The sequence below is a fragment of the Pan paniscus genome, chromosome 12, assembly GCF_029289425.2.
Source record: "Pan paniscus chromosome 12, NHGRI_mPanPan1-v2.0_pri, whole genome shotgun sequence".
Classification (NCBI taxonomy): domain Eukaryota; kingdom Metazoa; phylum Chordata; class Mammalia; order Primates; family Hominidae; genus Pan; species Pan paniscus.
The window spans coordinates 77,756,275-77,781,394 of NC_073261.2; the positions used below are offsets into that span (position 1 = coordinate 77,756,275).

Genomic DNA, 25,120 nt, shown 5'->3' on the forward strand with positions numbered 1-25,120 from the left:
AAAGACCAGCAGAACAGTATAGAGAGCCCAGAAATAAACCCAAACACATATGGTCAACTGATTTTCAACAAGGGTGCTAAGAGGACACAATGGGGAAAGGATAGTTTCTTCAATAAATGGTTGTTGGTGGGAGAAGTGAATTTCCACACACAAAAGAATGAAATGGACTCTTATTTTCACACCATACATAAAAATCAATTCAAAATAGACAAAAGACCTAACCATAAGACCTTAAACCATAAAACTCCGAGACAAAAACACAGAGGAAAACCTGTTTGACAATGGCCTTGGCAATGATTTTTTGGATATCACACCAAAAGCTTGGGCTACAAAAGCAAAAATAAATAAGCCAGGCACAGTCGCTCACATCTGTAATCCCAGCACTTTGGGGGGCCAAGGCAGGAGGATTGATTCATTCCAAGAGTTCAAGACCAGCCTGGACGACACAGCAAAACCTGGTCTCTACAAAAAATTTGAAAATTAGCCAGGCATGATAGAGTATGCCTGTAGTCCCAGTTACTCATGAAGTCGAGGTGAGAGGATCAATTGACCCTGGAAAGTCAAGGCTACAGTGACCTACGATTGCTCCACTGTACTCCAGCATGGATGACAGAGCAAGACCCTCTCTCAAAAAAATAAAATAAAATAAAATAAATACAGACATCAAATTAAAAAGCTCCTGCACAGCAAAGAAAACAAATAACAAAATAAAACAGCAGCCAACAGATAGGGAGAAAATATTTGCAAACCATATATCTGATAAAGGGCTTAATACCCAAAATATATTAAAAGATTTACACAACTCAGTAACAGAAAAACAAATAACCTTTTCAAAAATTGGCAAAGGACTTGAATAGATCTTTTTCCAAAGACAACATAAAAACAGCTAACAGGTATACAAAAAGGTGCTCAACATCACTATTCATCAGAGGAATATAAGTCAAAACTGCATTAAGATATCAACTCACACCTTTTAGGATGGCTATTACCAAAAAGAAAAGAGACGACAAGTGTTGGTGAGAGTACAGAGGAAAGGAAACCCCTGTACTCTGTTGGTGGGAATGCAGAATGGTCAGCCATTGTATAAAACTGTGCAGAGATTCCTAAATAAATTAAAAATAGAATTACCACGTGATTCAGCAATCCTTCTTATGGATATATACCCAAAGGAAATTAAACTACTACCTCATAAAAATATCTACACTCCCAAGTTCATTGCAATATTACTCACGATAGCCAAGATTTGTAAACAACCGAAGTGTCTGCAAATGGACAAATGGATAAAGAAATTGTGGTATGTCTGTATACACACACACACACACATAGGAATATGATTCAGCTTTTTAAAAGAGGGAGAGTCTGCCATTTGCCACAACATAGATGAAACTGAAGGACATTATACTAAGTGAAATAAGCCAGACACAAAAAGAAAAGTATTGCATGATCTCATTTATATGTTAAAAAAAAAACCACAAATACAGACATAGAGAATAAAATAGCAGTTACCAGGGGCAGGAAGGGAGAAAATAAGAAGATGTAGGTGAAAGGATACAAAGTCACAGATACATAGGATCAATAAGTCTAAATATCTAATAGATAACATGAGGGCTATACTTAATAATGTTGTGCTGCACTTGGGATTTTTGCTAAAAGAGAAGACTTTAGGCATACTAAAAGTACCTAAAATGAGCACCTATGTGAGATGACAGATATGTTAATTTGCTAGACTATACCAACCTCTTCACTATCTATCTATCTATCTATCTATCTATCTATCTATCTATCTATCTATCTATATCAAAGCACCATGGTGAACACCTTACATACAATAAAATGTAAATAAATAGAAATAGATAAGAATCCAGCTCATTTCTGCAGACCTCATTAAGCCGACATTAATTGATGACACTCTTCTTACTAAATATTTTTGTTCTTGAAGAATTATTACTCATAAATATATGCTATTATGTTAACATGTAATTAAATTTTTAAATAAACCAATATTTTTTAAATTTTTGTTTTAATTTCCAACATAGTAAACAGATACTTACAACCCACATTTTAAAAGCTATTTGGGGTCCTTAATTTTTATGAGCTTAAAGGGGTCCTGAGACCAAACAAAGTAGAGAACTGAAGATACAGGAAATTACTACACAAATAAAAAACGAAGAACATATGATAGAGCAAACAAGTTTCTGGGTTTAGATTCAGGGGGTATGTGTACAGGTTTGTTACGTGGGTATATCACATGATGCTGAGGTTTAAGCTTCTATTTATCCTGTCACCCAAATAGTGAACATAGTACCTGACGGGTAGTTTTTCAACCCTTGCCCCCTTCTCTCCTTCTCTCCTTTTGGAGTACCCAGTGTTCCCACCTTTCTGTCTGTATGTACCCAATGTTTAACTCCCATTTATAAGTGAGAACATGCAATATATGGTTTTCTGTTCCTGTGTTAATTCACTTAGGATAATGGCCCCAGCAACACCCATGTTGCTGCAAAGGACATTTCTTTCTCTCTTTTTTAAGGTTGCATAGTATTCCATGGTATATATGCACCACATTTTCTTTATCCAATCCACCATGTATGGGTTGAGTTGATTCCATGTCTTTGCTAATGTGAGTAGTACTGCAATAAACATACAAGTATGGGTGTCTTTTTGTTAGAACAACTTATTTTCTTTCGGGTAAATGCCTAGTAATAGAACTGATGAGTTGAATTGTAGCTCTAAGTTGAGAAATCTGCAAACTGCTTTCCAGTGGCTGAACAAATTTACATTCCCACCAACAGTGCATAAGTGGTCCCTTTTTTCTGCAGCTTCACCAACATCTGTTTTTCAGTTTTTTAATAATAGTCATTCTGACTAGTGTGAGACGGTATCTCATTGTGATTTTGACTGAGCAAACAAGTTTTAAGATGGTGCAGGCAAAGGCAAATGACTTATTGAATTGTAGATTTAATTTGAACTTGCTATCAAAAGAGATGAAAAAATTCTAGAAGTTTAAGTTATTTTAATCAGGCTTTTAAAAGCATACCATGAGAAGATATAATTAAGAAGTACTTCAATTTTATGAGACTATTTATTTCAAGAATCTTACTGTTTGGTACCTAAAGATGAAGAGAGACAGGAACAAGCCTATAAAGCACTTTTAAGGGATACATGTACTTCCTCTGAAACCTCTTCATTATAAATGATGTAGAAGAGAATAAGGAGAAAAACTATTTAAAATGTAATTATTTCTATTATTCTAACTACTAAGATACAGAATAAGGAGCTGAGTAAAAACAAACTTGATACACTAGTTACAAGACTATTTTGTTATTTAAATCACTGGTAATATTACCATCTTGCGGCAAAATCTAGTATTGCAGTTTTGAATGACAGAATCTTAGAAGTGTTCACCATGCTTTTTTTTTTTTTTTTTTAAGATGGAGTCTCACTGTGTCGCCCAGGCTGGAATGCAGTGGCGTGATCTCAGCTCACTACAACCTCTGCCTCCCAGGTTCAAGTGATTATCCTGCCTCAGCCTCCCAAGTAGCTAGGATTACAGGCATGAGCCACCACGCCTGGCTAATTTTTGTGTTTTTGTTTTTTTTTTTTTAAGTAGAGACAGGGTTTCGCCATGTTGGCCAGGCTGGTCTAGAACTCCTGACCTCAGGTGATCCACCCACCTCGGCCTCTTTTGATAAAAGACAGTCAAGTATTTTCCTCTTCCATACCCACCACACCCTCATGCCAACCATAAGTTAAAAAAACATCTTTAGCATTCTGTAATAAATAAAACAGTGATTAAGAAAACAAAAGTCCAAAGGAATGTTATTTAAACAGAGAAGGAGATGTCCCAATGAAATAGTAGTTTAAAATTAAAGCATAGCCAAAAACCCAACTGATGAAAAATGTTTCAATGTGTCAACAATTAAAACTGCCAAGACTAATTCTTACAGAGCAAAATTATACTTTATTAACACAGTATTCGATAAAACTTGTATTTGGTAATTCAACATTCATTGTTAATTTATTCATTTTTATATGTTAGAATTGCTGCCACATGTAAATTCTCCCACTTTGTAATAGAAGAAGTACAAGCATCCTTACAATGTTCTCTTCACCTTGGCCCATGTAATTTTCATGTGAATTTTCCCAAGCATGCAAAGAACTATCTACTTATTACTGATAATCCAATCCAAAATCTACCCTCACTTCTTGCAGACTACTCTGCTGAATTTCAGCTAAACCCAATAAAACTTGTTTGTATGCGAGTATACATTTATATATACACACATGAGTAACATAAAGATTATAAGAATCAGAGGAAAAAGAAAGGAATCAAGCATACAAGGATAGAAAACTCTTAAGTTTTATCTTTTATTAGCTGGTCCCTTCCAGTTTAAATTGATACGCATAATGTGGACAAACATTTCCCTTAAAAGCAGAAGTCTAGATTTGCTAAGTCCAAGAATAAAGATAAATGCACATGATCAATTTCTAGCCATCATTTTATATATCCAAAACAGTGAGGTAGCCTGAATAATCTCCATATTCTGAACTCTCCATTTTGCTCCCAATATATCAGATTTATAATATACACAAAAAATAAGAGAAAGAGAACACACAAACTTGCAAGCACTCACCTTTCCCTCTGCCACTTCTAATCCTTGACTAGACCCAGTCAAATTATCTGAAATTACCAATGGGTGCTCCCAACAGCTGACAAACTATGTGACTTTCCTCTAAAGAAAGGCTTTATCATCTTTCTAAAATTTAATATTTAAAATAAAAACTAGTTCGAATAACCTGAGTTTTTAATAAATAATTACATGGGGCAATGATTTATACTGTGTTCATTTAATAGAAATTATTTAGGTGTCCAAGCCTTCTCACCCTAAGAACATTACCCTGTCTAACTGAAAAACATTCCCAAATGAGAATTTGTTCTGAAGATACTAACAGTACTCATTTACTAATGGTATCCAACCTGTTGACGATTGCAATGTTTGGTGCAAGCTGTGCGGCAACTGAAGAGTAAACAGAGGTGATTGGATGCTATTTCTGAAGAAGTCTTCTGTTGCTTTAGACTGCAAAACCTTGGTTTCCCAGAGCTGCAGAGGGAAAAAAAAAAAAAAAAAAAAAAGTTTACTTTAAAAAAATATATACACATATAATGATACTTCTCTTTTTTTCAGTTTCTTAAAAACTAACGTCATCCTGATGGCACAATGAATGGGTAAGTACTAAACTATAATTTGAGAGATCAGAACTATATCAGTTTTGTATGCTGAAAAAAACAACAAAAGACAGGAAGAAAAAGTTGTATCGGCTACAAACCTGCTTCAAGTCTTTTAAAACTTGTTCCTCTATACCTTCTTCAGCAAATAGATTCCGAACTCCTTCAATTACATCTTCAATTACAGATCTGTAGAGTTTAGGCTACATAAAAGCAATTGTTAAAGTTTCATTTTATTTATTTATTTATTTATTTATTTATTTATTCTTGAGATGGAGTCATGCTCTGTCGCCCAGGCTGGAGTGCGGTGGCACGATCTCAGTTCACTGCAATTTCCACCTCCCGGGTTCAAGCAATTCTCCTGCCTCAGCCTCCTGAGTAGGTGCGATTACAGGTGCATGCCACCATGCCCCGCTAATTTTTGTATTTTTAGAGAGACAGGGTTTCACCATGTTGGTCAGGCTGGTCTCGAACTCCTGGCCTCATGATCCACCCGCCTCAGCCTCCCAAAGTGCTGGGATTACAGGCATGAGCCACCACACCCGGCCTGTTAAAGATTTGACTTCTCAAGTTGGAACATATTTGGCCTTAAAAGATATGCAGTGCATACCTTCTAGTCTTGTAAAGTCACCATTAAAACTTTTACTATGTACATTCCTATTCCCAATATAGTCTTAGCTTTCCATAAACTGTGTTAGCTTCAGACCCATAGTCTCAGCCTATCTACAAGACTGAATTACAGAACTACAATAACATATGAGCTAATAATCTCAAAGATGCATGGTTATTGTCATGTTACTTGCCTTTTGTGTCAGTATTTAACCTCCCCAACTCCTTTTAAAAGGGAAATTAATGTAAGTCAACCAGAAATAGACCTTCCGTTTTCAATTTACCTTTTTATCAAAGTGGCCAAAGGAGAATTTTTTAGGGTTCACTATATTATTTCCACAAATATAAATAAACTCCAAGCCAGAAAACTGGGGTAAGCACTTAAAATAGAGCAATTAAAGCTCATCTCACTTTCAAAATACACAAAGTCCAAAAAATATATATTCTGGACCATTATCAAATACACCTGTTCCAAAACGGATTTCCTACCAGAACCTAAGAAGGGCACGAACAACCTTACCCATCCACAGTGTGCCTACTGAAGAGACCAAATAACATTCTAAAATACCTCCTAGTCAAACATGCCATGACAATGAAATTAAGCAGATTTCTACCCAGATTAAACACTAGTTATAGCAACAAAAAAGAGGGTATGTGAAAAAACTCAGCCCTTCATATCTATATAAACTATGCCCCCAGGCCAAAATGGCAATGCTATGTGCTGACAATACTGACTTAGTGGAAGTTCCACAGGCAAGAAACAGCAAAGCAGGAATTTAGTTGAGTTGCTCTTATTTCAAATTGCTTAATCACACCAAAATGAAAATTGTGGCACTCTAGGATTGCCTTTTCATCCTACCCTATTCAGTACTCATTAAGAGTACTAAATAAATACTCCTAAATACTCCTGTTCATGCCAAGAGTAGCTGTGCTTTTTTTTATTTTATTTTTTTTATTTTTATTTTTTTTGAGATGGAGTCTTGCTCTGTCACCCAGGCTGGAGTGCAGTAGCACAATCTGGGCCCACTGCAACATCTGCCTCCTAAGTTCAAGTGATTCTCCTGTCTCAGCATCCAGAGTAGCTGGCACTACAGGCGTGCACGACCTCACCTGGCTAATTTTTTGTATTTTTAGTAGAGATGGGGTTTCACCATGTTGGCCAGGCTGGTCTCAAACTCCTAAGCTCAAGTGATCTGCCCACCTCGACCTTCCAAAGTGCTGGGATTACAGGTGTAAGCCACCGTGCCCAGCCCCTAAGAGTATTTAGTATTTAAAGCTATGCTTTAATCCTTCTAAAGACCCAGGGTAAACCTATATGAATAGGCCAATCAGTAACATTTAAATAATGTTATTCACAAGCACATGCATTAAGACTAAATGCCCCTAAATTAGGTGCTTCTTCTAAAACAGTTTATCCTGATAAAGGCATACTAAATTGATGCTTCAGTGGTAGTCCCAGCTAGTGTGATCACGCTTAACACAGAAGGAAAAAACTCTTAGGTCTAAAAAATCTTAACACAGCAGTAGTCAAAAAGTACCCATTAGAACACAGTTTTTCAAAAATCAAAATAGGTATTGAACATATTTTCTCTTCTATGACCACAGACTTTGTATTGCATCCCTGTTATTAAAACTATGTCTAGTCCATCTTAACTCCTCTATTTAAAACACAGACACTTCTTCATAGAATTCACAATCAGATAAATTGGCATACATAGTAAGCTTATATTCAGGCAGAGTATAGGTATTTTATGTATCTTAAAACGCACTATCATAAAAAAGATATAATTAAAGTAGCATGTCTCTAAAAATGGAGCTTTTATACTGCATATATAATACCCGGAACCCATAAAATTACACAGATCTGGACAAGCACATTGCCTTTCACGAAATGTGAAGTCTGTTGAGATGAATTGGTAATAAAGATGAATCCTTGATTTTTGTTCTTTGATTCAGGTTTTTAAGATTGATGGTCTCCTAAGTGCCACCGAGACTAGAAATTCTCACTGTGCAAATTAAGTGTCCGTTAGAGGTAGGAGGGTAATGTAGGTTGTACACTTAAGCATTAAGTTGTTAAAGGACAACGAAATGGGCGGGTAGTGAAAGACACTAAAAACATGTGGGGAGGTAACATAAGATATCACATTGTTATTTCAAGCAGTAAATAATACAGCTTGGAATTAACAATATCCACGGTAAAATTAACACAACCGAACTTGGAGGTTTTCTAGTACCTAGGAAACCAGCAAGGTTGAGGATCAGTTCCACCTCTAAACACCCCAACTAGATAGCCTCAGTTTGGGTGAAAAGAGAAAAAGGGCACTTGTTCTTTTGGCGGGGCTGGCCCGACTTCCTGCTGAACTACTGGCCCTCATCAGCTTCCTCCAACACAGAGGTGAAGAAAAGCCCCAGCCCCTAAGGAAGAGAGAGGGTTTATGACAATCTGTAAAGTGTCAGGGGGAAACAAAAGGTGCAGGGTTCGGCTGCCGTGAACCCGGAGTCCCAGGGCGCTCCCTCTACACAGAGCCTGAGGTCTTCCTTACCACCGGGTTGAGGCAGGCCATGACAGCACCTCCAGCACCTGGCCCTTTGCGCCTGCGCGGCACGCAGTGCCCTCGGAGGGAAACACTGGGCACGTTTTGAACGATGTACGTCAGGTGCGCAACCACGGAGAACGCCGGGGGCGTGGCTGGGCAGAAGAGAACGTTAATAGATGCAGCGGGCTTGAGTGGAGGTGGGGGTCAAGGCGGAGAGGCGGTCGGCCTGTGTGGGAAAAGAGACCCGCTAAAACGGATGGTTAGGTTGGGTCTAGCCGGCTTTGGGCCTTTCACAGGTTGTTTCCTCAATCCGTGAAAGGTGAAAATCGAGGAGGGGCAATGCAGGGGTAGATCTCAGTCTAACTTCAGTTTTGAAGAAGATGGGGAAAGAAAAGAGGGGAGACTAGTGATATCTGTCCTCTGCATTTACCAATTTTCATTCCTCCCCCTACACCCCACTCACAGCTGAACTCCATTTTTTGTTGTATAAAAATATAACAAGAGCCAAATTTTTCTAAGACTTGTCAGCGTAGTACAGCAGCATCAGCAGCATCTGGGAACTTGTTAAATATGCAAATGATGGGTCCCACCCCAGCCCTCCTGAATCAGACTGGAGGATGGAGCCTAGCATTCTGTAACTTTAACATGCTCTCCAGGTGATTCCAATGGGCGCTGAAATGAGACCCCCCCCCCCGACCTAAGACAAAGAGTCTCAATTTTAGGTGCACATTAAAATCACGCGGGGAGCTTAAAAAAAAAGTTTAGTGCCTGGATCCCACTCGGCAAAATCTGATTCTAATATGCAGCCAAGGTGGAAAACCACTGCTAAAATAAAGTCAGCAGCTAATACGTTCCTATCTCCTTTTCTTAGGCAGAAATCACCAGCTGTCTACCTACAATAATTCTCTCTCCTGAAGGGCAGAGCATCTTGGGGCATACCTTACCTAGCTAAGACTGAGGGAAGATGTAAGCACAGATTACCTGGAGGATTAGAAAAGGGAAGAAGTCACCATCTGTTGCCACAACTCTGCCTTTTTTTTTTTTTTTGGCAGGGTCTCACACTGTTGCCCAGGCTGCAGTGCAGTGGCATGATCACAGCTCGCTGCAGCGTCTACCTCCTGGGCTCAAGCAACCCACTCACTTCAGCCTCCCAAGGAGCTGAGACTACAGGTGTGTGTGCCACCACGCCCAGCTATTTTGTGTGTGTGAGTGTGTGTGTGTGTTTTGTAGAGACAGGTTTTCGCCATGTTGCCCAGGCTGGTCTCAAACTCTTGGTCTCAAGTGATCCGCCAGCCACAGCCTCCCAAAGTGCTGGAACTATAGGCATGACTCACCGCGCTTGGCCACAACTCTTCTAAACAGCCTTTCTATCCTGCAAATAGGTCTTGACCTAACCAGATGGATACGTTATTTGATGATTAAAAACTCTATTATATTTTAAATTGGCTGTTTATTTATTTGTGCAAGTAAGTGCAGTAGAGCTGTTTATCCCCTACCACTGTGTATGTGATTTGCCTGGGTCAGGTACCTTATGGTTTGTGAGTTTCAAGTAGCTGATTTATATGATACCCTTTAGAAAACTTTCCTACATTGAAAACTATTAGAAATTTCTTTTGCAAAAAGCCAAGAACTATATATGGTCATTTTAATGGTCATATCTCTCTACCTGGCAATTTACTACCAGGAGTGTTCAAAGTGACTTATCTTTCACCCAAAGTAGGAAAGCTAAAAGCAGTCATTGATTCCTACTGATATTATAAAATCCAATTAAATTATTCAAGCTGGGAAATAAGAAAGCTAAAAGGGTCTCTTTTCCATCTTTTTCATAGCAAGGTTTTAAAGCTTTATTTCTAAATGCTTAGGATTGGTAATCACCTAACTTTCTGTGACAGCATACTGTTTTACGTTATTACACATTCTACCCTTCTCAGAACTATATGTAGATCATGTATATTTTTTAAATTATTCTTGGATCTTGGTACCCATAAAAAGTGTAACTAAAAGTTGAATTGTTATTTCTTAGTACAGTCAGTATACTCAAGTTATGGAGAGGCTATGTAATGTTAGCAGAGAAATGTCAGCAAATTTCATTTGCCCCTTGCAGTCTGTCTGAATGGTCACTAGTCATTTCTTCCCAATAACAGGCAATGACTACTAGAGGAGGTATGCTTTAACACAAGTTCTATGTAAATCCAAGTTGCAAATCTGCCACGTGGACCTGTGGTAGCCAGTTTTCAAGATTGCCCCCAGTGATCCCTGCCTCCTGGTATTGACCACTTGGTGTTGTCCCCTCCTACCTTGTACCATGGTAGGTTTATTTTACCACTAAAATAAAGAAGAAGTAGTAGCGTATCACCTTTGAGATAAGGTTATTCATAGCTGTGGATTCTTTCTTGGGCTCACTCTCTCATTTTGGAGGAAGCCAGCTGTCATGTCATGAGTATACTCAGGTAGCTTATGGAGGGGTCTATTTGGCAAGGAACTGAGACTCCAGCCCACAGTCAGCAAGTATGAGAAACCCGCAAACAGTCACATAAGTAAGCTCGGAAATAGATCCTTCCCCAGTTGAACTATCAGATGATTGCAGCCCTGACAAGCTTTACTACATATCTTTGAGTTATCTTGAACCAAATCTACGCTCTAAGCATCTCCTAGATTCCTGATCCTCAGAAGCTATATGAGATCATGAATATCTGTAATTTTATTTGCAGTTACATTTTGGATAATTTGTTACACAGTGTGAAATAACTAAACCAGCACCCATTCTCTGATTGGACTGTCCCTCATTGTAATCTCAAGTGTCTTGAGTGACCTCACCAGTCACAAGAGCATTTGAAAAGTATGTAAAAGAATCTTTTAACACTTACATTTGATAGCTTATCAAATTATCATGAAACATGCAGAATATTATAGTCGTGATGGTTACATTTCTTTTGTCAATTTTTTAAACTCAGAGAGGAAGTATGTTGCATACACAAACCACTTTTTTTAGAGAGAGAGACAGGGTCTAGGTCTATCACCCAGGCTGGAGTGCAGTGGTATGATCATACCTCACTTCAGCCTCGAACTCCTGGCCTCAAGCAATCCTCATACCTCAGCCTCCCAAAGTGCTGGCATTATGAGCATGAGTCACTGCATCCAGCCCACAAGGTACTTTTGATGCTAAAATTGAAATTTCAAGATCCTACAACCTCAGTGAGGCAATTTTACAGTGGCTATTTTTTGTTAGTAAATAATGAATAAAAAAGAAATGCCAAAACTTAGTCCTTCTTTAAGTACCTATTCCTTTGAAATTACACCTCTGCCAAAGCATAAAGCTCCCCCTTAACTGGCCAACACAATTTGGAGCATCAGATTTTCATTTTTCTCCTACTTTGTTTAGAGACCATAATATATAATATATATATTTATTACTGATAATCAATACCAGTTTTTGCAACATTTAAGCAAATCTTAATAAGCAGATTAATTTTCTTCCCCATGTGTTCTCACTACTTTTGCCTGGAGGTGTTAGTGATACTCTTCTGAAAGTAAAGAAATAATTTCACTTTGCTTATTGTGAGCAAAGGCCATATTTATGAAGTCCTTTTGTTGGATAAAAATGTAAAGAAAGGCCGGGAGCGGTGGCTCACCCCTGTAATCCCAGCACTTTGGGAGGCCGAGGCGGGCAGATCACCTGAGGTCAGGAATTCAAGACCAGCCTACCAACATAGTGAAACCGTCTCTACTAAAAATAAAAAAATTAGCCAGGTGTGGTGGTGCATGCCTGTAATCCCAGCTACTCAGGAGGCTGAGGCAGGAGAATTGCTTGAACCTGGGAGGCAGAGGTGCAATGAGCCAAGATCATGCCACTGCACTCCAGCCTGGGCGACAAAGTGAGACTCTGTCCCAAAAAAGAAAAAAAGTGAAGAAAAATATTTTAGAGACAGTCCATTATTTTTTACATATTAAACTTTCCAGTCAAATACAAAGTATTTCAATAATTGTATAGACTCTAATTATTTATTGGTGATTAAAATACAAGTTGATATTTGAGCATATGACTAAAGGCAGCAAATATTCATAATTAACTTCTGAACATTTTGCAACCAATGCACTAAACCCAGGGTGTTTCTCTGACCCTGTTTCATCCTTTACATCTTACAGGAAATGAAAATCCAGATAATCTCTGCCTCACCCTGTAACTTTGAAATGGTTACAGTGTTGGCAGTTCTGATTTATTTTATACTCTGCACTTTTGTAACATTTTCAATTTTCTAATACAGCTCCAAAATCAACTTGCTTTATTTGAACATCTGATTCTATTCCACCATAATGAATTCCTCCTCCGACTCCAACAAGATTTCAGTTAAAGTGACCGTGTGACACAATGCAATGGAACACTGTTAATGAGTACATGACTGCCTACTTCAAAATATTTTAATATTCAAGAGATGTATATATTGTGCACATATTACTAATTATAATTAACTCATAAAAAGTATGTGGGATGACTTCAAACACAATTTTCCTCATCACTACTTTTTCAACATTCTCATCAAGGTCTTCATAAGGATTCAGTAATTTCCTACCTAACAAATGGTTATACTTTCATTTCTTTAATCGTAATGCATATAATCATACATGTACATAAAATATTAGCAACAATAATGTTTATTATCTCCAGTTAATTCTCCAACCTAGACAAGGTGGAGATAAAGACAAATAATTTGAACTTAAGGCTATGACCTGCAGAAAACCAACCAGCTTTGTTCCCTCGATAACTGTGCTTTTCTTTTTTCCTAATTTGTCTCATTTTATAAGAGGTAAGTGGCAGCATCTTGACTGTCCTATTCTGTTGTCTTAGATGCTTCAAATATTCGGAGAGGCAGGGACAACATAAAATAAACACACTTCTTCCTATTCATTCTGCTATGAACAGCTAAAATGTTATATATCTAAACAAACATAAGAAGACTCTGAAAAGTGAGGAGAATATGGCAGGCCAATTATGGACCTCGCAATCCCAAGAGCCACATAGCAGTGAGTTCTCTGATTTTCTTTTTGCCTCCCATATCCTAGATTGGGTGCTGGAGAAGCTGGCAACCCAGAAATACCAATGGTCAGAGAGGAAACATAAAAAAGCTTGCTTTTTCTAGCCAAAGGACCAAGAAAGGGTCATCAAGACAGAAAACTTTTACACAATAACCACTGTATTCTATCCAAACACCACAGAAAACCACTGTGGCCCCTTTCCTACCACTATCATCCCTACTTGTGATTGCATTTTCTTTTGGCTTTGAAAGTGGCAACGTCAGTGTTTGCTTATATGTGTTTACATGGGATGAGCTAGTGAATGATTCTTTATGTGAATGTTTTTCATTTGAAGTTACATCTTATTGTTACATGGACAGGTCAAGGAAATTAAGCACGGGATATTGTTTCAAGTACAAGAAAAAAAGCCATCTACAGCCACACAAGGGTTCCAAGATACCTTTAACAAGAGAGATGTTTTCATTTCATGATGAGAAACAACACCCCTTGGCCGTGCACGGTGGCTCACGCCTGTTATCCCAGCACTTTGGGAGGCCGAGGTGGGTGAATTGCTTGAGTCCAGGAGTTCGAACCTGACCAACATAGTGAAACTCTTTCTCTACTAAAAATTCAAAAAATTAGCCAGACATGGTGGTGCATACCTGTAATCCCAGCTACTTGGGAGGCTGAGACATGAGAATCACTTGAACCTGGGAGGGGAACGTTGCAGTGAGCCGAGATCAGGCCACTGCACTCCAGCCTGGGAGAGAGAGGAAGACTCAAAAAAAAATTTTTTAAGTCTCAAAAGAAAATTTAAAAAGAGAGAAAAGTAACACTTCCTTCATAAGTTGCTGGGTATTAAATGAGAAAACACAGTCCCAGACAAACAATAGGTGCTAAAAAGCTAAGGGTGCTTCCTCTCCACTTTTACCAGCTTTCAAAAACAAGATTAAATCAAATTTTAAAACAAATATTTTAATATTTTTCAACCCCTTGGATATGTGTATGTGTTTATTTTTTAAAGGACATTTGCAACCGTAAGTGTAAAAGATTTTAAATTTCTTGAGGGCTTAGGCTGTGTATTATTCATTCTTATATGCCCCTTGAGTTCCTAGCATAGTACCTCAAATATGAAAACACTCATTAAAAGTTATTGATATGAATTTATTCTTAAGCTCTTATAAAATGGAATTTCTAGCCTATATGTGGGAGAAAATTACGGATTAAAATGCAACTATCATAGGGAGAAAAGTAGTGCATTGATCTAAATTTATCCGATCATTCATTCATGTAGTGTTTCTTATTGAACACATAGGTCGTAATCTCTGGCCAGGGGATTAGCCCCATATCACTGGCATCGCTCCTACCATCACCTACCACCACCCCTGCAGATGGTTCTCTTCCCAGAAAACGAGAAATAACTGGGCAGAGCCACCCCAGTCAAAATCCCAAAGAGGGTGGGCAAAAAGAAAAAGATGCAAGTAATTACAATATAACAGGATTAGTACCAAAAAAAAAAAAAATACCTGTGAGGTTCACCTAACCTGAATGGGGAGGGCCAGGGAAGGCTTCTTAGAATTGGCCCCCTAAACTGAGGTCTGTGGAATGAGTAGGGAACAGAGGAAGGGGGCAAGGAAGAATATTCCAGGGAGAGGGCACTGTATCAGCCAAAACTTGGGGCTTGAGAACATGCAGGGTTTGAGAACATGATGGGTTTGAGGAAAAGAGAGCAGTTTGTTTGGTTTGGCTAGAGGGTAGAGAATAAGGCAAGCTGTGGTGAAAGCTAAGGCTCACTGGTAAGCAAATGCAAGATAATGTGTCCCTTCCTGACTGCAGCACAAAGAGTGGACTGCAGGATGGAGGGCAGCCACACTGAAGGTAGAGAAGCAGTTAAAGGTCTGTGGGGTTTGGAGGAATAAGTAGCTCCACTGGAAAAGCCTGCAGCAGAAGAACACCAAGATCTAAGTTACTGACATCTACCCTTCCGTGGCACTCAATCAGATAAAGCAAAAAGAAGGAGGCGGGGAGACCCTAAAAGCCTTGAGGAGGTGTGGGGGAAGGGACTGGAGCATCACTGACGGAGGAAGAGGCAAGAAAAAGAGGGCTACAAACATCGTCTAGGTCACAGTCTTACCCAAGGCCATCTCTGATCCCAGTGAGAGTTTAATATAGAATGTGTCCTTTTCCACAATGAGTACTTAGCAAAGCCTTTGAAAAGTGTTTCAGAATATCTCAAAATTATCCACTGGAGAGGCAGGCTCTTGGCATTTAACAATGCCACTGTTCAAAGATGCTCTTTCCTTGTCCTTTTCATGGCACTTGAGGACCTTTGGATGGAATTCTCTCTGAGCAGTGTGAAAATATCAAAATAAAACTCTACAGAAAAGGACAAGCACTACTCCCAGGCGGCATCTCCCACCCCCACCCGGCCACTCACAGCTCTGTAGCGTCTCTCTCAGAGATGAAAAGCACAAAAAGAAACTGAACTCTAGAGTGCTCACAAATGTGTTTCCCAAATTAGAGCTGCCTTAACCATTTATTCCCTGTTAGAGGGAATTGATCATCTCAGTTCTAAAATCACAATAATGTCCTCTTTTGAGTCAGTATAGTTGATATTGAAGCATTAATACCAGTGACATCCACGGCAACCTCTACCATGAAAAAAAAATACCATTAAAGAACACATATTAAAGGAAGTGATCAAAGTTTTCAAGAAAATAAAATTGGGCTGAGTACAGTGGCTCAAGCCTGTAATCCCAGCACTTTGGGAGGCCGAGGTGGGCAGATCACTTGAGGTCAAGAGTTTGAGACCAGCCTGGCCAATATGGTGAAACCCTGTCTCTACTGAAAATATAAAAATAGGCCAGAAATGGTGGCGGACACCTGTAGTCCCAGCTAATCGGGAGGCTGAGGCAGGAGAATCACTTGAACTGAGGAGGCAGAGGCTGCAGTGAGCTGAAATCACACCACTGCCCTCCAGCCTGGGTGGCAGAGTGAGATTCTCTCTCAAAAAAAAACAAAAACAGAAACAAACAAACAAAAAAACCCAGGGGAAAAAAAAGAAAATTAAAATCGGTAATAAAGGGTCCTTAAAGAAACAGGATCCTCCATCTCTGGGATGGTGAAAAGTCTCTGAATCCCCTGTTCCACTTCTGGGAAAGAAACTAAGAAAGAACACCTTAGATGACAGGCCTGCATTCATCTGTACCCATAGACTCTGTCTTGCCTCATTGCCGTGGATGAACTGTTTGTGCTTTTATCTGTCAGCCCCTCTGCTGGCGCCTTGGGTCCCTTCCCCTCTCATCTGCTCAGAGATATGGCCTTAGCAATTGTCTCTCTCTCTCTCCTTTGCATCGTTAATTTTCTTTTCTTTTCCTCCCCCTCCCCACCCACGCTGTCACTCAGGCTGGAATGCAGTGACACGATCCTGACTCACTGCAACCTCTGCCTCCCGGGTTCAAGCGATTCTCCTGCCTCAGCCACCAGAGTATCTGGGACTACAGGCATGCACTGCCACACCTGGCTAATTTTTGTACTTTTAGAATAGATCGGGTTTGACATGTTGGCCAGGCTGGTCTTGAACTCCTGACCTCAGATGATCCACCTGCCTCAGCCTCCCAAAGTGCTGGGACTATAGGCATGAGCCACTGCACCCTGCTGCATCATTAATTTTCCTTTCACCAGTGGATCACTGCCAATCCAGTGGTGTACCAAGTATGGGGAAGTGGGCAGTCCTGGGCACAGGCAATAATGAGAAGCATTGTTTACTGATAATTTAAACACAATGATGAAACAACAGAAAGTCAGTCAGCTTTTGATTATCACCATGTTCTGGCAATTCTGGCAAAAGAATGTCCACAATTAAATACTCTATCTCCCCTCCCCACCAATTTTTTATTTAATATTGGCACGCATTCTAAACAATAAGTATAATAATTGTTGAGTTTTAATAATGCAAATGAAAGATTCAAATCAGCATTTTTTTTAGTTTCTTAGCGTATAATAAACATTGTATCCTACATAGAAGTTAATTTGGAGAACTCCCAGTTATACACTTGGATCTCTGACACATGTGGACTGATACCCATATTCATCTCGGGATTCATAATGGTCCAGGGGCAATTTGTGTCTCTATTCCTTTGGTACCATGTATTCTTGGATTTAAACAATAGATTTAAAATAAACTGTGATTGTAAAGATGAAGAAATAGAATTTAGGTTACTTCTTGTTTTTGTTTTTTTTTGGATGGAGTCTTGCTCTGTTGCCCAGGCTGGAATGCAGTGGTGCGATCTTGGCTCACTGCAACCTCCACCTCCCCGGTTCAAGCAGTTCTCCTACCTCAGCCTCCTGAGTAGCTGGGATTACAGGACCCTGCCACCACGTCTGGCTAGTTTTTTTTGTTGTTGTTCTTGGTTCTTTTTAGTAGAGACAGGGCTTCACCATGTTGGCCAGGCTGGTCTCAAACTCCCGGCCTCAACTGATCCGCCCGCCTTGGCCTCCCAAAGTGCTGGGATTACAGGCGTGAGCCACCGTGCCTGGCCAATTTTTTTGTTTGTTTGTTTGTTTGTTTGTTTGAGACAGAGTCTCACTCTATTTCCCAGGCTGGAGTGCAGTGGCACAATCTCTGCTCACTGCAACCTCCGCCTCCTGGGTTCAAGTGATTCTCATGCCTCACCCTCCCAAGTATCTGGGATTACGGATGCCCACAACCATGGACAGTTAATTTTTGTATTTTTAGTAGAGACAGGGTTTCACCATGTTGGCCAAGCTGGTATTGAACTCCCAACCTCAGGTGATCCATCTGCCTCAGCCTCCCAAAGTGTTGGGATTACAGGCGTGAGCCACTGTGCCCAGCCAAACTTAGGTTACTTCAATTCTGTCATTCTATGTGACCATTTGGAGTTTTTATTTGTATCTTTAAATTTAAAAGACTAAAATGGAGTGTGAATTGCAAGATGTAATATTTTTGTTTAGTAAGTTTTGTTTCATTACTTTATACATTAAATATTTACTATTTTTGAGTAATAATATTTTTAAATTGAAGTTAATTCTTCTATTTTAATTGTGAACTGTTTTTGTTACACAGATTTGAAATGATTCCTAACACATGTATAGTTTGCTATGAGTGACATATGTTCTACTATGATAAGAACTTGCGATGTACTCCCACTTCCTCCGAGAATGTTACATCACACCTTATCAGACCCCATATGTGAACTATTGACTTCAACTACTGGACTCCAAAATACAGTGGTGGGCTTCATAACAATGTTTCTGTCAATGAGGGACGGCTTATAAAATGGTAGTCCCATGAGATTATAATACTATAGTTTTACTGTATCTTTTCTTTGTTTAGATATGTTTCGATACACAAAACCATTGTATTACTACTGCCTACAGTATTCAGTATAGTAGCATGCTGTTACCAAAAACATGTTTGTAGCCTTGGAGCAATAGACCATACTGTATAGCTTAGGTGTGTAGTGGGCTATACCATCTAGGTTTGTGTCAGTAAATTCTATGATGCTTGCACAACAACGAAGTCTCCTAACAACACATTTCTCATTTTGTACATTTTCCCATTGGTAAGTAATGCATGACTTACCTACAAATCTAATAGTTTGGCAGACACTTTGAGAGATTAGGCCATGGCATGACTGCACTCTGTTGAGTTGCTTCTCCAAAGATCGTGAGCTCCAGGTATGGCAGGAGTACATCCTGTTAGCCTTTGGGGTCATCTCCGAAGACTCAGCAGCAACACCCACACTCTTGCATGGAGGGACCTCCTGTGTCTGCATGGATCTCTGTTGTGTTGATCAAGCTATCTCTCCCAAAATCCTCTCTTACACTCATACCTGACACTTGAACTGGCTTTCACTTTCCATAGAGCCTGCATTCATCCTAATTGAGCAACTAGGCTTTAGTAATTTTGGAACTCATTCATTACATGGTTAATGTACTTCATCTATCGAGTGTATTCCCTATGAGATTTGTTCTTGTGATTCTTTCCCTCTTTAAACATCATGGAAAAAATTCCCTGTGTGTGACAATAAGCCATGTGAGTCGTGAAATAATATTTTGATCACCTCCTTATTTGAACCATACAAAACAGCTTTAAAATAAATAATGAATCAAAACAATAAAATATCCCACTAATAGTATGATTTCACAGTTGCCTAAATTGTACCTTTCACAGATACTTTAATTTTATTAAAATTCACTTATTAATTACTGGACAATTATTTACATAGAATATTAGTGTATCAACTATAATAAAGAATCGAAGTTCAAACTATTAGGTAGATATAAAAACTATGAATAAATAGGTGTGCTTTTTCTATCCTGCAGGAACTTTGTTGGCATTCTTAAGATTATGAAACCAGCAAGTGGTTTATAATTATTCTGAATTTGATAACAAAATTTGAAGTGGGATTACCATCCTAATATGAAATGACATTGACCCAGTGAAATTCAACCAAGAAAAATTTTAAAACAAAGCAGGATGTGATTGAAGCAATGGCTAAATTTATTTTAAAATATGTAATGCCTACAATACCACACATATAGTTAATGAAAATTCTGAAGAAATACAAGCTGGCATAGTCAAAGCACCTATGCTAGAAACAGCAAATGATTCGGATGACATGGGCTAAAAGATAACAAGGAATCATTTTCTATAAGCATTAACAATAAGGAAGAGAAAAAATTTTAGCAAGAGTCAACATCAAGAAGATAAAAATAATAGTAATGACAAAGAAAGAGCCAGAGAGCAGACAAGTATCAAGACTTGGGTCTTAAGGGATGTCAGGGAAGTATTGAGATCTCATCCTCCCCAGCCACTGTTCCAGTGTTCATATTGACAGCAAAACTCCTCAAAAGAGCTGAAGGGGAACAGGTGTGCTGGCTCATGCCTGTAATCCCAGCACTTTGGGAGGCAGAGGTGGGTGGATCGCCTGAGGGCAGGAGTTTTGAGACCAGCCTGGCCAACATGGTGAACCCCTGTCTCTACTAAAAATACAAAAATTAGCCGGGAGTGGTGGCACACACCTGTAATCCCAGCTACTTGAGAAGCTGAGGCACAAGAATCACTTGAACCTGGGAGGTGGAGGTTGCAGTGAACTGAGATGGCACCACTGCACTCCAGCCTGGGCAACAAGAGCAAGACTCTATTCCCAAAAAAAAAAGGGGGCTGAAGGGATTCATGCCATCCCAAAATATGCTGTTTTGGCATATTGATTATTTTAATCTGAAGGCACTTGAGAAACAGCTCATGCAGAAGGGCTCTGATATGGTTTGGATGTGTTTCCCCTCCAAATTTTATGTTGCATTGTGACCTCCAGTGTTAGAGATGAGCCTAGTGGGAGGTGTTTGGGTCATGGGGGCAGATCCCTCATGAATGTCTTCATGCTGTCCCTGCTATAATGAGTGAGTTCTCACTCTGTTCATTCATGCAGAGCTGAGCCTGGAAGCTCCTCCTCTCGCTCCTGCTTCTTTCTCACCATGTGACATGCCTGCTCCCGCTTCACCTTCTGCCATGAGTAAAAACTTCCTGAGGCCTCGCCAGAAGCCAGGCAAATGCTGGTTCCATGCTTGAGCAGCTTGCCAAACTGTGCGCCAATTAAACCTCTTTTCTTTATAAATTACTGAGTCTCAGGTATTCCTTTACAGCGATGCAAAACAAACTAACACAGGCTCTCTGACCTCCTCATTTCTACCTAAAAACAGATCATAAAATTTTCCATGAAAAAGATGCCTTCCCTGTACTAGGAAGAGAACATTCTTATCACCAGAGACTAGGAGTTGATGCCGAAATTGACTTCCACAACAAACTACTAATTAAACGACCCTGTCTTTCGTTAATTTCCCCCATGTATTTCCTAGGCACTGTCCTACAATTTAATGCCCCAAGCCCAAGCCCCTTTGTCTTGTCACATCCCCATAATTTATTGTTCTTTGCGTGAAAATGTATATAAGCTTCATGGCTTACTGTCTTCCTAGGGTCTTCATTTCCCTTTTGAAGACTGCCACGTCCGTGTAAAAATATTAATAAAATTGGTATGCTTTTCTCCTGTTAATGTGTCTTATGTCAGTTTAATTCTTGGACCAACAACAGAACTGAAGAGGGTAGAAGGAAATTTTGCTTCCCCTACAAAGCCATTTACTCCCTGAGTCCAAACCTGCTTGAGTTTGCTTCCATTGCTCTCACTTCAATGACACTGTTTCTGTCAAGGTCACCATTTCCATGTTGCTAGATTCAGTAGTCAACTCTCAGTCCTCATCTTACTCTAGCAGCAGCATTTGAGGAAACTCATTACATCCTTTTTCACTTGACCCCTGGAATGAATGCCATTCTCTTTTTTCTTCTACTCCAGCTACTCTTCCTCAGTGTCCTTTATGGCATTGCCCTCATTTTCCTGACCTCTAAACTCCAGGGAGACCAAGGGCTCAATTCTCAGCCCACTCCTAGTCTATATTTACTCCCAGGTGATCCCAGTTAGTCCCATGGCTGAAAGTGCTGATATCTCTAAGAGGCGCATCTTTATCCCAGCCCTCTTTCCTGCCTTGTACATTCAATTGCTACTTGCTGTCTCCATTAGACGTCTAATAGGCATCTCAAAGTTAACACATCCAAACATGAATTCCTGATCTTTCTCCCCAAAACCTGCTCCTACAACACCCTTCCCCTCGTCCATAAAATCAACTCCACTCTTTCGTTGCTCAGGCCAAAAATCTGGCAGTTGTTTCGGTTCCCTTCTTTCCCTCACGCGCCACATCTAATCCATCGGCATATACTATTGGCTCCATATTTCAAATATGTTCTGAATTCAACCATTTTTCATCTCCTGTCACCACTCTCAATCACCGTCGCCTCTCACCTGATGCTATCATCTGAATGTTTGTGTCCCACGCAAAATTCATATATTGAAACCTAACCCCCAAGATGATGGTAGTGAAAGGTGGGGTCTTTGGGAGGTAATTAGGTATGAAGGCTCTGTCCTTATGAACAGGATTAGTGCCCTTATAAAAGAGGGTTCAGGGAGCCCTTTTGCCCCTCCTGCCATGTGAGGACACGGCAAGAACGTGCCTACTGTAAGAAACGGACAGGCACTCACCAGACACGGAATCTATTGGCACCTTGATCTTGGACCTCCCAGCCTCCAAGATTGTGAGAAATTTCTGTTGTGAGAAATTTCTGCTATCCCTCAGTCTCAGGTATAGCAGCAAGAAAGGACTAAGACACCTGAGATACTGCAATAGACTCTTAACTACCTTCTTTGCTTCTGCCTCTACCTCCTTTTTATGTCCACACGATCATCTTAACATGTAACAAAGTTCTACCCCTCCTCTGCACAAAGCCTTCCAGGGGCTCCCATCTCACTCAGAGTAAAATCCATGGCCCACAAAACCCTAGGTGGTCTGCCTCCCCCACCTCCCCACAATCTCTCTGATCTCTTTCCACCTCCATCCCACCCCCTTGCTCACTCCGATATGGCCATCCAGCAGCCATCTGTCCTCTGTGATGTTCCTCTGACGGGTTAGCACCCCGAGTCCCGCACCTATGCACTAGCAGAGCCCTCTGCTGGACACACTCTTCCCTGGGGATCTGGGTGGCACTCTACCTCATTTCTTTCAGGTCTCGCTGCTAGAATGTCATCTCATCAAAGAGAACGTCCCTTACCAACCTATCTAAAATGGCACGCTTCTACCACTCTTTTTTGATTTACCCTGCTTTATTTTTCTGCATAGCAATAATCACAACTTGATATTTATTGTCTGACTTCCCCCACTATTATATGCTCTCTATAAGAGCAGGAATTAACTGTTTTTGTAATTACTTATCCCTAGTACCTAGAAAAATGCAGACATATAGTAAGCACTTAAGAAAATTAGAATGATCAGCAAGATGATTATTTGGAACGAAGGTCACATAGCATTTTGAGGTGACTCAGAGTGCCAAACTGCCTGCCAATGTCTTTAGGAAGCCTTCTGTACTTCAGAAGGCTTTGGGAATGCTGCGTGCGTTCAGCTACACTCATAGACTACTCATGATATAAAACTTTTGGAAAGAGAGTGTCCTAACTGGCTTTATAAAAAACAACAACATCCACCCAGGGAGATTTCTGAGAGAAATACAGAGCCCATCTTGAAAAGAACAATATTCATTACTGCTTTCTGAGGACTGAAACAGAACCAAGGCTTGTCCCTGAGTCAAGGCAGCATGAAATATTCTCCTGAAAGCATATATCTTTGCTTGTTCTTACCTAAGAAGCTGAAAGTACAATCCTGGACTGGAGATTTTTAGAGACCACATTGACCTTGACACATGCCAAAGCAGGATGAATTAATTATAATAGCTTATAAATCTTTTAAAGAAAGAAGATTTTGAGTTTATTAACTCTCATTAGAAAAATTTTGTTTGAAACCTGTGGAGAAGGAAGACACTGTTTTTCTTTCTCTGTAACAGTTAGAAATGTTTAGAGACAAGCATAGTATTTAAATCTTTCGGATGTGTAAAACTGTATTCGACAGCATTTTTAGACTAGGCATTAAGAATACTTTAATGTGTTTGTCTATTGCATTAATTTTAATTATACTCCACTGGACTCACAATGCTTTGAAATGCTTTATTAAATGCCCCCAAGATCTTGCACTAATCATAATACAAGCACCACCAAATTTAAATGCTTACATTTCTAGCGCTGGGTAGCATCAGCTTGCCCGAGAGCACCCTCTTCTGTTTAAAGAATGTACTGCAAATTACATTTCATGGAGTTCACAATTCTGGGTTCTACAAAAGGGACTTCTCAGGAAAATGTCAACACGCACAATCATATGATTTAAAGAAGCCACTCTTCCCTCTGAAGTTTGGAAGGCTGTGCGAGTGCAGATACATGAAGGGGAAGCAGCAAAACCCAGAGTCTAATGATGCTGTGCCTTTCTTCCCCAGGAAGTCTCATGGAAATGAACTGAAATATTTTAAAACTTGGGGCAATTAATCTAATCAGTTTTCCTTTTCCTTACAGAGGAAAATGATTACATTCCTTACAGATGATTTTAAAGGCACAATATTATCTGTAGCTTGAATCTATGGATTTTTGTAATTCAACTATTTGCTTCTTGACTAGCAACTCTGTCTTGCTTTAAAAATTAGTCAAATTCATATTTCAATGCCATTTCTAAGCAGGATAACAAAAAGTGCTTGTAACATATGACCTAGGGAAATATGTGGATAATTAGATTGAGCCCATGAAATTCCCATCAAGAAAGGTAAATATTGGCGATTACATATGATTCAACAGAATACACATAACCCTGTGTTTTAGGGCCCTGGCTAAGGGTTTAAGTTCCTTGGAATACAGTAGTTGCAGAGGATGGGGACGGTCTAGGAGAGACAACATCAAAATCTACCCTGTGTCTACACAAAAGCGGTGGGACAGTCTAGCCAGAGTTGAGACAAAACAGGGAAGAATTGATTGATGGGATTTTGAGGACTGTTGTTACAAATACGGTCAGTTTTTACCAGTCAATCCTTTTGCTGTTCCTGAAGAACTAGGGCCAAGCCTTGTGAGTGCTAGCAGTGGCTAAAATGGTGTTTCATTCTCTGTCTTCTATGAAGTACTGATGCCATTTTGAAATATTAACTTTAGTAGCTCAATAAAAATTTAATTTCAACACAAGGCAGATTTCTTATAAAAAGGAGGGTGGAGAGGTTGTTAGGTTCGTCCTTTATAAGCAC

At 39.6% G+C, this 25,120-nt stretch overlaps 1 protein-coding gene across 2 annotated transcripts in view; it reads right to left on the reverse strand.

Moving 5' to 3' along the window:
* Positions 1 to 8,493, reverse strand: part of GTF2A1L (general transcription factor IIA subunit 1 like) — a 121,115-nt gene extending 112,622 nt beyond the window's left edge. Inside the window, exons 1-3 of one of the 2 annotated variants that reach the window (XM_055107996.2) lie at positions 8,377 to 8,461; positions 5,326 to 5,427; positions 4,976 to 5,099 (exon numbers count right to left, since the gene is read on the reverse strand). In XM_055107996.2, the coding sequence (XP_054963971.1) occupies positions 4,976 to 5,099; positions 5,326 to 5,427; positions 8,377 to 8,397 (247 nt within the window). In that variant the 5' untranslated portion in view covers positions 8,398 to 8,461. Of the gene's footprint in view, positions 1 to 4,975; positions 5,100 to 5,325; positions 5,428 to 8,376 lie in introns of both variants that reach the window. The other variant, XM_008976265.4, reaches the window with a different exon arrangement.
* Between the last annotated feature and the right edge of the window lie 16,627 nt (positions 8,494 to 25,120).